The 13,602-nt window shown below is 46.2% G+C and overlaps 1 protein-coding gene across 5 annotated transcripts; it reads left to right on the forward strand.

Annotated features, from left to right (window-relative positions):
* The first annotated feature begins 5,273 nt into the window (after window positions 1–5,273).
* On the forward strand, window positions 5,274–12,094 carry piwil1 (piwi-like RNA-mediated gene silencing 1). Of its 5 annotated transcripts, none has more exons than XM_067231114.1 (20): window positions 5,274–5,378; window positions 5,460–5,541; window positions 5,717–5,845; window positions 5,990–6,204; window positions 6,630–6,751; window positions 7,094–7,174; window positions 7,349–7,546; window positions 7,976–8,084; window positions 8,167–8,293; window positions 8,487–8,604; window positions 8,868–8,982; window positions 9,187–9,374; window positions 9,549–9,621; window positions 9,807–10,007; window positions 10,148–10,251; window positions 10,495–10,565; window positions 10,697–10,850; window positions 10,993–11,118; window positions 11,245–11,392; window positions 11,777–12,094. In XM_067231114.1, the coding sequence occupies exons 1-20, from the start codon at window positions 5,274–5,276 to the stop codon at window positions 11,891–11,893; spliced, it is 2,583 nt and encodes an 860-aa protein (XP_067087215.1). In that variant the 3' UTR covers window positions 11,894–12,094. The 5 variants fall into 5 exon arrangements, with proteins under 5 accessions (XP_067087215.1, XP_067087214.1, XP_067087216.1 ...); XM_067231113.1 differs by having other exon boundaries at window positions 5,274–5,375; window positions 5,451–5,541; XM_067231115.1 differs by having other exon boundaries at window positions 5,274–5,375.
* Window positions 12,095–13,602: the final 1,508 nt, after the last annotated feature.

The raw sequence follows: 13,602 nt of genomic DNA on the forward strand, positions 1-13,602 counted from the left end.
CTGAGGGGGCACCGCCTCTGTAGGATGCTGCTGTGGTCAGCAGGGGGCCCCCACCTCCTTCTCCTCCAGCACACCCCCCCCCCCCCCCCTGCCCTACACAAAAGACAACAGCCAAGCAGAATGTTTACACATGTGGAGACCATACAAAATAACACAAGATTCAGCTCGAGACGATTTCTATCCCTATGGAGTCCGCCAGGTGTTCCAGTGTTCCTCTCATCTCTGACCAGGAAGGCAGGCGCCATGACAACACAGTGAGAGAAGGACGTCTTCCTTCTTTGTGATCCAGATTCTTTAGCTGTTTTTTTCCTACTCCTCCCCGCTGTGTTTTTTCCATCTGTTGCTGTATCAACATACGAGCTGTGAAGGCCCGAGGTGTGTCAAGGTCCTTGGATGAGTGGGATCTTTGTTATCGAATGTAGAGGAAACTGCTTTTGCCAAATAGAAAAGAAATCGAACTTCAAGTTATCCTTGGCACTAATGTTTTGAGAGAGTGGAAGTTATTCCTGGACAATATTTCAGACTTTTTAGGAACCCACTGAACCTGCTACTGTGCTAATAAACAATCTTACACTTTTTCCTTCGAGGTTTTGTTTCAAACTAACTTTTGGCTTTTTGCTAACAAATCGACATGGCACCCAAAGAACGATCTGACAGCTGTATTCTGTCAAGTTTGTTTAATGTCAAAACAGTCAGTTCAAGCTCACATAACAGTCAAGGTGGTCACTACCAAACTTATGACCCATCTTTAAAAAAACATATCTTTCTTAAACCCCTTTAAAGATATGGTTTTAGGATGCTTGTCAAAACAAGTCTTTCTGTGAAAATAAATAACAAGGGTGTCATTGTCAACTCTCATCTCTGTTGTTGCCTTTCTTAGTTTGTTATCTATATTATTTGGATTTACCTAAATACATTTGCATCATTGTAAGGCATGGTGGGGTGTACTCACGAGAACTACTACAGAATTCGATGTGAATAGAAAATGTAGAAAATGAGGATCTTTCAGTGGCCATTTGTTTCCACTTACTGGACTTCAAAGACACTCCTACTACTTGGTCAGGACTGTATTTAATGGAGATAATAGCAAAATAGCACTGTTTATTAAAGATTAAAGGCAAGGAACCTTTTAAACTATCAGGGAGGGTACAAAGCTTTGTCGTGGGTTAACTCTTTTGGGGTAGAAACCCCCTTTCACAGTTTTGTGCTGGCTGACTCAGCTTGACGTTTAAAAGAGTTCTGTGATAAGCAGAAGATGTGAGTTTCAGACGTATATCAAAGCTTCCAGTAGAAATGTTCATGGGGATTTTTGTGCAAAGTTTTTTCCTATCTAGTGTGCAAGTGGCTGGTTTAAAACTATTAAACATGTGAGACATGAAGGTCCCTCTGTCTGTCTGTCTGTGTGTGTGTGTGTGTGCGTGTGTTTGTGTGTGTGTGTTTGTGTGTGTGTGTGTGTGTGTGTTTACATTTGCTTGGCTGTGGGTGTGTGTGCATGTGCGTGCAGAAGGTACTATTTTACAGAGGGATTGCGGTGATGCTGAGAAGATTAAGTTCCACAGCAGGCAATAGAGTAATCTAATTTTCCTAACCCGCTTACTGATATCATGCCATGGTACATCCTTATTATTCACAATCCACTCTTGTTCTACTTTTGCAATCAGGAGTGGGAGCTTATGGCACTATTGCTATTCCTTTGGAAGGCTTTGATCTTGCTTTGTTCTTCTGGTTTAGTCCAATCAGGTTGTGGAGGTTTAGGGGACACAGTGTTGACCAGCGTAAAGCACTACCATACACTAAAATGACGTTCTGAGAAGGAAATGTCTGTTTTAATGGCGACGATAATAATGAGTTTCATCCCCATTTCTAGTTTGGTTTGCAGTCCAAGGCTATAGAACAGGCTTCTGTCAAAGTACAGCGCCCACTCATTTCCACTGGGCCTAGATGTCTCGCAGTAGTTGATTAGAGTAAGTGTGGGATCCACACTGCTGGGGGGAGCCGGGCCAGCTTGAAGCCTGAAGCGTACTCATCAGCAGGGGTCACCTTTCTCAGCCCAGCACGACTCAGCTTGTTGCTCGCTCTGTGCCTCGCCTTTTCTTCTTTTCCTTTCATTTTCCCTCTCTTTTTTGGGGGAGCCACGGCCTTTGTTGTTTGATGTGGGGACGGGGTGGTGTTTGACTGAAACTTTTTTTCTTTCGCGCAAAGAAGGCCTTTATAGTACGTGTCCGATGCCTTATCGTTGAACTGAAAGGTGGTGTGATAGATAATGCTATTTTCAGGAAGGACACCACTGTTTTATCAGCTTGCTACCGTATCTCCTCCACGAAAGCACCATGATGGCTGGCCTTCACTTTTTCAAATGCGATGTAGGCCTTGGTTTCAACACTTACAATGACATGTCGCTTTTTTCTGTGCATTTCCAATAAGGCCACCCTACTGAGAGTTTTTAAACTTATGTTAACTGCAGTATAAGTAGGTAAAATACATGTTTGCATATCCCTGATTTTTTTTTATAGAATAAGAGTATTTATTCCACAATCTATTTGTAATGCTCTACAATGACAGAGCTGATTGAGTTTGATAGTTAAACTCATTGTCCAGGAGTTACAGTTGCAGCAAGCAACAACTAGATCAGTGATGTAGTCAAGGGTCTGCAAACATATAGGAACAAATCCACTTAAATTATGGATATGCAGCCCAGCTACTTCTCAGCCACCACTAACCAAAAATAAATGGAACCATTTCAGGTCCTTAGCTTTTAGAGTATACCCCTTTGTTCAGTTACTTACACCCCCTAGTCCAGTTTTCAGAAAGAATCTAATTTGGTGTTGCCTACAGGGAATTTTTCCTTTTCGCTTAGTTCAAAAGGAGGTTTGAGTCTGAGTGTTAAATGATCACATTATGGTCTATTTACTTCTATTTGCATTTAACTACCCGTCATAAACATTTACCGACCGTGTTTGGAATTCAACAGACAAACCTTGTTGTCTTTTCTCTTGTAACTTTCTCTTTGTGTTCAGTTTTGGAAAAACAAGAATATGTGACGCTCCCATTAAAGATGCTTACCAAAGCATTATTCAATTTTTAACATGGAACATTAATGTTTATGAAACATATTCCCCTATACCCAACCCCTCCCTCTTTCTCTTTCTCTCTCTCTCTCTCTCTCTCTCTCTCTCTCTCTCTCTCTCTCTCTCTCTCCTCCCCCTCTCTCTCTCTCGAGCAGGTAAACAGTGACTGGAGCAATTCCTCTCAGACTGGTCCCTCAGGTCTGAATCTCTAATCAGTCTTAGATCTCAGACATGAAAGACCTGCGTACGTCTTCTTCAAAATGCCCTCTAAAGGTGCCAACTTCTTTTTATAAAGGATGAAGGTTGAAGGGGGTCAGGGTTTGGGAGGAAGTGGACAGAGATAGAAATGGCAACTTGCTATCTGGCTCTCTTAACGCAGTATAGTAAGAGAAAAAGTGGACTTCAGAATCCCTAATCCTTAAACATCAGAATCTTTCATCGAAGTCAGGGGGTACAGTGACACATGAAAGTAAATGGCCCATTCCAGTCTTTTAGAAGACTTATGGTTATGCTTTAACGATAGAAGATGTGGTTTGGGTTCAGTCTTAGGCCTATATGTTTACCTTTATAGGAGCTAGAGACACAACAACATGCACCAGGACTCTCTGGGCTCCAGTGATGTTGGGGAAACAACCCCCCAAAAAATCGACATTGTGAATTTCGCGTTGCAAAAATACGATTGACGTTTAATGTGCAAAGGTTTGAAAATAGTATTTATATTTTTTTAAATACTGTAACTTTTAGTTTACTTTCCCCTTTTAACAACCAGAGTTGTCTTTGCTTAGATCTGTTTACAGGCATCCACCAAAACAGGCATTTCCCATTGATCTTTACCACGTCAAAACAAACGATAGTGATGAGACAGAACAAAGTGGCCCCATGGAGGGACTTCCGTAGTGTAATGAACACGAACACAAACCAACACTACACAGTAATTGTGTAGAATTCTGCCATCGAAAATAAGACCATTAGACTGTATGACACAGACAACATCAATTAAGAGACAAATATTATCAGGGTTACATGATATTATGAGATGATGGCTTTGATAATATGGCCTTGTCTTTTTTTTTATCCTTCTAGGCCCTTTTGGAGAGATACTCCGATTCTCGGTGTCACTGGTCTATTAGATTGGACACAGATTTGTCCTTTAACGCCACCTAGTGGATCTTTCCATAGATCGCATCAGAAAATGTCTAATCGCAGTCAATCCTCGCCTGGCCTGCAGCACGAGGCCACCTCGTGCAACATTAATGTCCTTGCGCATATCCAAAATAGTACCTTTATTCGCCGGGGATGATAACGTCTTGTATGTTTCTAACATGTAACAATTATTGTCTAAATGCTTTGGTATAATTTAAAAGATCACTAAAATAAACTACATAAAGGTGGTACAACTGTATTTAGATAACGGTTTGCGGAATGGTATATGGTTGTGACATGACCTATATGTACCTGAAGAAGTAACGCAATATTTCAGTACGCAGCTGCCTGTCAGTCGTAGATTAATTAATGAACTAACTAGAGAAAGTAAGTAATGAACGTTATATCTATGTTTTAGAGAATATACATTTAGAGATTTCTTACATATATTACATAGTCTTATAATACATAAGTATTCGAAATCGAAGAATTACAAAACTTTAAACCAGCTCACACCTACCAATTAGTTAGCTTATTAGCCATCCTAGCTACATTTTGTGGCTCGGTCGCTTGAGGCCGTAATACATTTTATTTCATGTTAAATGTATGCATACTAATGTTAAGTTTTGTATTTGTCACTAGAAATACACGAAGTCGACAAATCTCCCATATTCACGAATTACAAATTAGAACTAGCTTTATTAGGTACTGTATTTCAGGAGCCTTGCACGTGCTTGGTGAGTTTGATTTAATGCGGTCCACATTAGTGACGACTTGTTCCAATTCCAGTGAAAGTATATTTGTTAGAGGAATGTTACAAATGTTTGCCGATGTAAGACTTATTTAAAAGTAAGTAGATGGCTACCACATGTTCATGATGTCTTTCCAGTTTATTACCTTTCAGCGACCTAATTGTGATCTCTGATTTGGGTGCATTTGGTGCAGTATTTGGGTGCATATTAGTTACATGACTCAACATACTGCAGCAACACGTGGTAGCTAGCAAGCCATATAATCTCACAGCCTTCTACAGGTGAATCTGCAATTTACCAGAAACCGAAAATGACGGGTCGCGCACGAGCAAGATCTAGAGGCAGAGCACGCGGTCAAGAGACCGGGGCTCCCGGAGTGGTGAGTAAAATCTGCATGATGGAAGAGACGCCTGTCGTGTCGAATGCTAAAACCATTGTGTATCTAGCAATAATTATACTAAACACGACTATACTCACTTTCACAAAGACTTCCCAGGAACCAGCCCTCCCTCCGTCTGAGGGCGACCTCGTGGGCCGCGGAAGACAGAAAACGGCTCCGGGAGCAGCGGCCACTGAAGGTACAACTCAACCTGATCACCAGCCTCACCAAGTTCACATTTGTCATTGTCGTGATTATAAAGATGTGTTTACCTTGGTAATGGTGTGTGTCATTGCATAGTTTGTTTAAGATGTTAGAGGGGAAACTTGATACTGATCCATTTGTATTGGTTCTGCTCGTCGCCCGCCCCACAGCTGTCCTCCAGATATCTGCAGGCTTCCAGCAGGTGAAGATTGGAGAGCGAGGGGGACGTCGCAGGGATTTTCACGATGCAGGAATCTTCACCAGGCAGGCCATGGACCATGTCAAGGAATCCAAGACTGGTTTGTGTGCTTTTTCAGTCGTAACAAAGCGCCATTTAACATGTTTTCATTGCTGTTGTGTTTTGCATCAATTGAATAAAACCTCAAAATGAGAAACTCTTTATTCTTTACGTTAGTTTGTAACCAAAACAACTTTTTCCTCAGGTACTTCTGGCTCCCCCATCGAACTGAAGGCCAACTTCTTCCGCATCCTGTCCCGGCCTCAGTGGGTGCTGTACCAGTACCACGTTGACTTCAAGCCACCCATGGAGTCTCGCCGCCTGCGCTCGGCCCTCCTGTTCCAGCACTCCGAGACCCTGGGCATGGCTCGCACCTTCGACGGAGCCCTCCTCTTCCTGCCTCAGAGGCTGCCCAACCCGGTAGGAACCCTCCAGCTGGCACTGGCTGTGCTCAGCGCACACTACAGATCCATCAATTCACCGAACTGCTGTACAGGAGGAAACATTATGATTCCAGAAAAATAAAGCATGTATATTAAAGGTAAAAGTAGAGATATCAAAGATAAAGGATACAGTGCTTTTAAAATCCAAAGAGAATAAGTAAGTCTTCGGAGCAGGCTTGAAGGTTGAATAAAGGGTGTTATGATATTAATAATCAAGTATATAAGGGTATAAGGTTCTTGAGCTCAGTCATAAATGGTTATGTAGATATATAAATGTACATAATCTCCATAAATGGAATGGATTACCACCCAGGCTTAAATCCTGTAAAAGGATGAATAGATGTTAGTAGCGAGGCTGTAAATGAGCTGAGTAGCACAGACAGTGAACACTTTGTGCTGTAGGAGACAGTTCTGCACAGCGAGACCAGACACGGAGAGAAGGTCCAGATCACCGTCACCCTGACCAATGAGCTGCCCCCCACCTCCCCAGTGTGCCTGCAGTTTTACAACATCATCTTCAGACGGTCAGTCACACTTCCAGCCCACTGGGGTCGTAAAATAGCATACCTCCTCTCCTCCTCCCCGGTACGAGCTTCCACCGCCTTTTATCTCTGATGTGGTCTGTCTGATGTAGGGTTACATTTATATTTAGTCATTTAGCAGACGCTCTTATCCAGAGCGACTTACAGTAAGTACAGGGACATTCCCCCCCGAGGCAAGTAGGGTGAAGTGCCTTGCCCAAGGACACAACGTCAGTTTGCATGACCGGGAATCGAACTGGCAACCTTCGGATTACTAGCCCGACTCCCTCACCGCTCAGCCAGCTTCCACCGCCTGTTATCTCTGATGTGGTCTGTCTGATGTAGGGTTCTGAGGATGCTGAACATGCAGCAGATAGGCCGCCACTACTACAACCCTGACGACCCGCTCAACATCCCCCAGCACAGGTTGGTAACTCACCTGGACTCGTCTCTCACGGTCGGCTCAGAGGCTGAAAGTGCTGCTGGGAGTCGTAGTTTTCTCAGTCTTGTGCGTTTGTGTAGATACTAAGCAGTGTGTACAATGTGTGTGTGTACAATGTGTGTGTGTACAATGTGTGTGTGTGTGTGTGTGTGACACAGGCTGACCATCTGGCCTGGCTTCACCACCACCATCCTGCAGTACGAGTCGAGCATCATGCTGTGCACGGACGTGAGTCACAAGGTGCTGCGCAGTGAGACGGTGCTGTCCGTCATGGCCGGCCTGCGGCAGCAGTGTGGCGAGCAGCGCTTCCCTGAGGCCTGCACCAAGGAGCTGGTGGGCCTCATCGTCCTGACCAAGTAAACCCCCTCACACACCCCTGGACCCTCCTCACTGTTCTGGTCATCCTGACCATGCTGATGTGCACTCTGATCCAGGGCCGTAATCATAATATATATTGGGGGACACCCCCCCCCCCCCCCCCCCCCCCCCAATATTCAAATCATCCCCCCCCCCCCCCCCCCCCCCCATACATTGATTTAAAGACATAACTTTAATATAAATGTGCTACGCTACGACAGGCAACCACACACGCTGTCCAAAATTCATAATAAATGTAATCATATTCATAACTAAATGTATAAAGTTTTCAGGGGGGGACCCTTAGACTCCCCAGCAGATTTTGTCCCCCCCAATGTTGACTCCATGGCTACGGCCTTGCTCTGATCCAATCACCATGATGCTCTGATCCAATCACCATGATGCTCTGATCCAATCTTCATCTCCAGGTACAACAACAAGACCTACCGGATCGATGACATCGCCTGGGACCACACGCCCAACAACACCTTTAAGAGAGGAGACGCGGACATCTCCTTTAAGAACTACTACAAGACCGTAGGTCCTCCTCCGGAGACGAGGGGACGGGGATGGTCCCCGGGTCTGCTGTTCTGAGACCACCTGATCCTTGTTTCCGCAGCAATACGGTCTGGACATCGTGGACAGCAACCAGGTGCTTCTGATCAGCCACGTGAAGAAGCTGGGGCCGGCTGGAGCTCCGCCCCCTGGGCCGGCCTTGCTGGTGCCTGAGCTCTGCTACCTAACAGGTACCTCCACACCTCACCACACCTGTATGGACAGTGAAGCAGTTATTACGAGTCAGTGCTCATGATGTCATAGCCACATCCGCTTCTTCCCCAGTTAGACGGTGTCCAATCAGAGCCCACCACAGCTGGTGCTGCGGTGTGTATTTATGTATTTCATTATTCTTTTGCCTCTATTTCCTCAACTCCCCAACAGGCCTGACTGACAGGATGCGCAGCGACTTCAACATCATGAAGGACCTATCCTCCCACACCAGACTGACCCCAGAGCAGAGGGAGAGCCGGCTCACCCGCTTTGTCAACAACATCCACAAGTAGGACGTCCATGGCTGGACCTGTAGATTTACTGTTAAGTCCTAAAGCCAGATGACTGGTGCGCCCCGGGGGGCCATCAGGTAGAGCGTGTACCGCTCCGGGTTCGATTCCACCCTGGGCCGTTTCTGAGTGTATTCCCCCCTCTCTCTCTCTCCCACACATTTCCTGTTCATCTCTGTTGAATAAAGCCATAAAAAGCCCCAAAAGAGAAATGCATTGTGGTCAACGGGGTCACACAGTGACCACTTCCTCGTTTGTCCAGGAACACAGAAGCAGCGAAGGAGATGAGTACATGGGGGCTGAACTTTGACAACAAGCTGCTGAACCTCACCGGCAGAGTCCTCCCAGCGGAGAGGATCATCCAGGGCTCCAGATCGGTGAGTCATCATGACTGAAGAATATTAACACTATCACACACAAGGGCGCTTTTGTGTTGTCTAAACTATTTGTACCCCAGCTCTCACAATGCCAAACAAACCTGTCTTCATAACTCCTTTTTCAAGCCTCCTATCATAAATATGACACTTAAGTTAGCAGCCTCGTAAAACACAGGCTTTAACAGATTGTGGTTCCTCTCCCAGTTTGATTATAACCCCTGGGCGGCCGACTGGACCAAGGAGATGAGGGGGCTGCCCCTGATCAGCTCCCGGCCCCTGGACAAATGGTGCATCTTCTACACCCGCCGCAACTCTGGCGAGGCCCAGGCTCTCCTGCAGACGCTCATCAAGGTGTCCCAGCCTCTGGGCATCCGCATGCAGAGGCCTGAGATGTGAGTAGACCTACGATCACCGCAGCGCCATCTAGTGGAGTGGGGGTGTTGTTGCAAGTGCAGCACTTGTGATGTGGATTTCACTGTGACATGTTGACACGCTCCTGTTAGAACAGGAGGGTCAGGTGGGGGGGTTTTGACGTGTTACTGATGCGCTGTGTGTCGTGTGGCCAGGGTGGAGTATGAGGACCGCCAGGAGTCTCTCCTCAGAGCTCTGCAGCATCAGGTCCACCCAGACACCCAGATGGTCAGTCTGCATGGCACGCTTCCATCCATTCTTTTTTATTTTGAACTTCTTTAAACAGGAAGTTCCAAGATGATGCATTTTATGCGTGCTCTCCATTCAAAACATACATGTACGCGTACAGACGTAACGCAGAACACTTCACAGCCCTCTACAGCCAGACCTCCTCCCCCCCCCCCCTCCTCCAGGCGGTGGTGGTGTTGCCCAGCAACAGGAAGGACAAGTACGACAGTGTGAAGAAGTACCTGTGTGTGGACTGCCCCACGCCCAGCCAGTGTGTGGTGTCCCGCACCCTCAGCAAGCCCCAGGCTCTCATGACGGTGGCCACCAAGATCGCCATGCAGATGAACTGCAAGATGGGAGGAGAGCTGTGGAGCGTGGAGATCCCAGTGAGTGTGGCGCGCAACCAGGCGACTCCCGACCAATCGTATCTCGAGGCTGAGAATGCATTGTGGGTTATGACCCACATGGGTCCGTGGTAAAGCATGGTTGTAGTGTTGGGGTTTACATCACCTCTCGTGCCCCACAGCTGAAGCAGTTGATGATTGTGGGGATCGACTGCTACCACGACACGTCGGCAGGGAAGAGGTCCATCGGCGCTCTGGTGGCCAGTCTGAACCAGGGCATGTCCAGGTACGACGCATCCTTCATCCTCGGCTCCTCAGGGCAGTAACGTCAGCGGTGCCCACCCGCCCTCCTCCTTAGACACCAGGTCCTGGGGTGGTTTAGCTGAGGGGAGCCGTGTTGGAAAGGGTGGTCAGGTGTTCACATCTGAAGAGAGAACTTCAGAGATGTGAGGCAGCTAGACTGACGATCAGTGCAATGACGACTCCGACAGTACGAGCGGCCATTTTGAACGGCAACCTGTTTTCCCAGGTGGTTCTCCAAGTGTGTGCTGCAGAACCGGGGCCAGGAGATCATGGATGGGCTGAAGGTGGCCCTGCAAGGCAAGTCCAGTCGATGGAAAAGCCTAACACATGAGCTACAATGTGGGATAACTCCTACCTTGTGAAAGTGTTGCAATGTTGTTCTTAGTTTCAGCCTCTGAATAGGAAGGTCGCCATGCGTGTTGTTGCAGGTGCTCTGAAAGCTTGGCTGAAGTACAATAATTGCCTGCCGTCCCGCATCATCGTGTACCGAGACGGCGTGGGGGACGGCATGCTGCAGAGCGTGGTTAACTATGAGGTGCCCCAGATCATGGAATCCATCAAGACCATGGGCCAAGACTACGCGTAAGACCGGCTCACCGACCGGCTCACCGACCGGCTCACCGACCGGCTCACCCAGACCTTCCCTCGTGTCTGTCCTCCCTGCACACCACCTAAGGTAACATGAACAGATTGTGGTTGGTCTCATGCCCCTCCCTCTCTCCAGCCCCAAGCTGACCGTGGTGGTGGTGAAGAAGCGCATCAGCTCCAGGTTCTTCGCCCGCATCGACGGCAAGCTGGCCAACCCTCCCCCTGGAACCGTCATCGACACAGAGGTCACCCGTCCCGAATGGTACGCCCACACGTCAGGAAACAGCCCTCCGGCATTACTAATGTAATACACAATAAACAGTCTGACGGATGTAAATGCTCCTGTTTGAGGTGTTGGCATGCGTGTGCTGTGATTGGTCCATTCCAGGTATGACTTCTTCATCGTGAGCCAGGCCGTGCGTATGGGCAGCGTGTCTCCCACCCACTACAATGTGGTGTACGACAGCAGCGGCCTCAAGCCTGATCACATGCAGAGGCTCACCTACAAGCTCTGCCACATGTACTACAACTGGCAGGTAGGACCGCTGAGCTGGATGGGGCTCTACAGCAGTGGTTCTCCACCCTGGTCCTCAGGTACCCCCTCCCTGTCCTGCATAGATGTCCCTGCTCCAACACACCTGGTTCTAATGAAGGGTCGTTATCTAGTTATGGAGAAGTCTGTTAACGACCCTTCATTAGAATCAGGTGTGTTGGAGCAGGGACACATCTATGCAGGACAGGGAGGGGGTACCTGAGGACCAGGGTGGAGAACCACTGCTCTATACCAGCCTCTCTCAGCCCTGTGTGGATGTACTACACTTACTGTTTGATAGCCCTTATGTGGTCCTGCATTGCTTGGTTGTGACTGGTAAGCCTTATTGGAGTATTGTGTGTGTGTGTGTGTGTGTGTGTTCTTCCAGGGCATCATTCGTGTCCCTGCCCCTTGCCAGTATGCCCACAAGCTGGCCTTCCTGGTGGGGCAGAGCATCCACAGACAGCCTGACCAGAACCTGGATGACTTCCTCTACTACCTGTGAGACGAGCCCAGCTATCCTGCTGGGAGGCTAGATCACTTCTGTTTTTGAGAGAACATTTAGTTTCCACAAAAGTGTTGTTTTAATATTGCTTGTTTACATTTCAGCCATTTTGAATGGCTACTTGATTGTTTCATTTTTATAATTTAACGTTCTAGTCATTACGTCTAAAATTCAGTTGTTTTAGTAATCAAAGAAAAAATGTGCATCAAATTCCATTTAAATGTTTGTTTAATAATAAATAATTTTAGATTATAGTTCTAACTGTTCTAGCATTCTGAAAGACCTCAGTATCCTAGTAGCTGAATTGGCACCTTTGTTTCCCTACAAAATAAAGCATTCTGGCCAGAGTTTAGAGAGGTGTGTGCGTGCTGGGTCATGGATGGATGCTTACAGGAACTGGCAGTGTGGTTACAGTAGAGCGGGGATATTCCAGTTGGCATGGGGAGGATGATTAGCTGCATGTCTCACTCATCTTGATACCCATGTAACTTCATCTGTAAACTTGTATACAGCGACCCTGGTCCTTAGAGCCCACTGTCCTGCATGTTTAACATGTTTCCCTCCTCCAGCACACCTGATACTAAATGGGTCTTATCAAGCTCTAACGACCCATTTAGTATCAGGTGTGCTGGAGCAGGGAAACATGTTAAACATGCAGGACAGTGGGCTCTAAGGACCAGGGTCGAAGGCTGCTGTATGTCACAGGTGAGGCATGGAAACTGAAAGCAATATGACAGCAGGGCAACACAACTGTACAAAATATCAAATTTATTTTCATAAAAAAATTGCACATGCACACCCATACAATATTTTGTAACCACCAATATAGGCTGTCATCTCTTCATAAAGCTAGCACACAATTGCAGATTTTTAAAACATTATGGTTTAGAAGACACCATGGGGAAAGCTTGCACTGTTTGATTATAAAGTTTTAATGTACAAAAAAGGCAGTCTGAAAATCAAGTATAAACATTTAAAAACAATTTACAAATGGACAAAGTACAAAAAGAGCAACAGTCGCTCAAACAATATGTATAGAAGCAATGACAACTCATCATGGTTTATGAAATGTACATATATTAATCGTAGTTTAAACGCCTGTTTGGCTGAGAAATGTACAGAACATTATACAGAATGCTTTTCATACATTCTTTTTTGGCAGTCTCAGTTCAAATCTCATGTCAGTTAACAAGTTAATCAGATTTTTGAGGTGGATTCAAGGATGGAATGGTTAACGGAAAATTGTGAGATAACAGGAAGAAAAGGTTTGATTTCACAAGTCTGGACCAGAGGTACAGTAGTTAGCACAACCCTTAGGAATAGTATTGATACATTGGCTTTCAATTCATCATACATTCACTACTATGCTAGTTGGGTAAGGATATAAAGACAGTACTCTTGCCCAGTACCACAAGCACAGGGCATAGGATAATCACATGGTTTTCTATTGGAAGTATGACAGATGCCAGCCTTTCTGTATTCTATTTGACTTTAGGGGGTCACCAATGGAGGTAGGCTTGTGTTTTGTTGATAGGACACTTCTATAAAGTCATTTATAGAGCTAATTGACTAGAGGGTCACTCAATCAAATCTGACGGCATGTTCAGGGTACAGCAAGCCACAAAGTAACTTCCCCAATGCTCTCAAGTCTTAAAACTCAACAGGAACACGTGTACACGACGAAACAGATGAATAGTAAATGCATATTG

Source organism: Osmerus mordax, chromosome 28 (assembly GCF_038355195.1).
Source record: "Osmerus mordax isolate fOsmMor3 chromosome 28, fOsmMor3.pri, whole genome shotgun sequence".
In the NCBI taxonomy this organism is placed as follows: Eukaryota; Metazoa; Chordata; class Actinopteri; order Osmeriformes; family Osmeridae; genus Osmerus; species Osmerus mordax.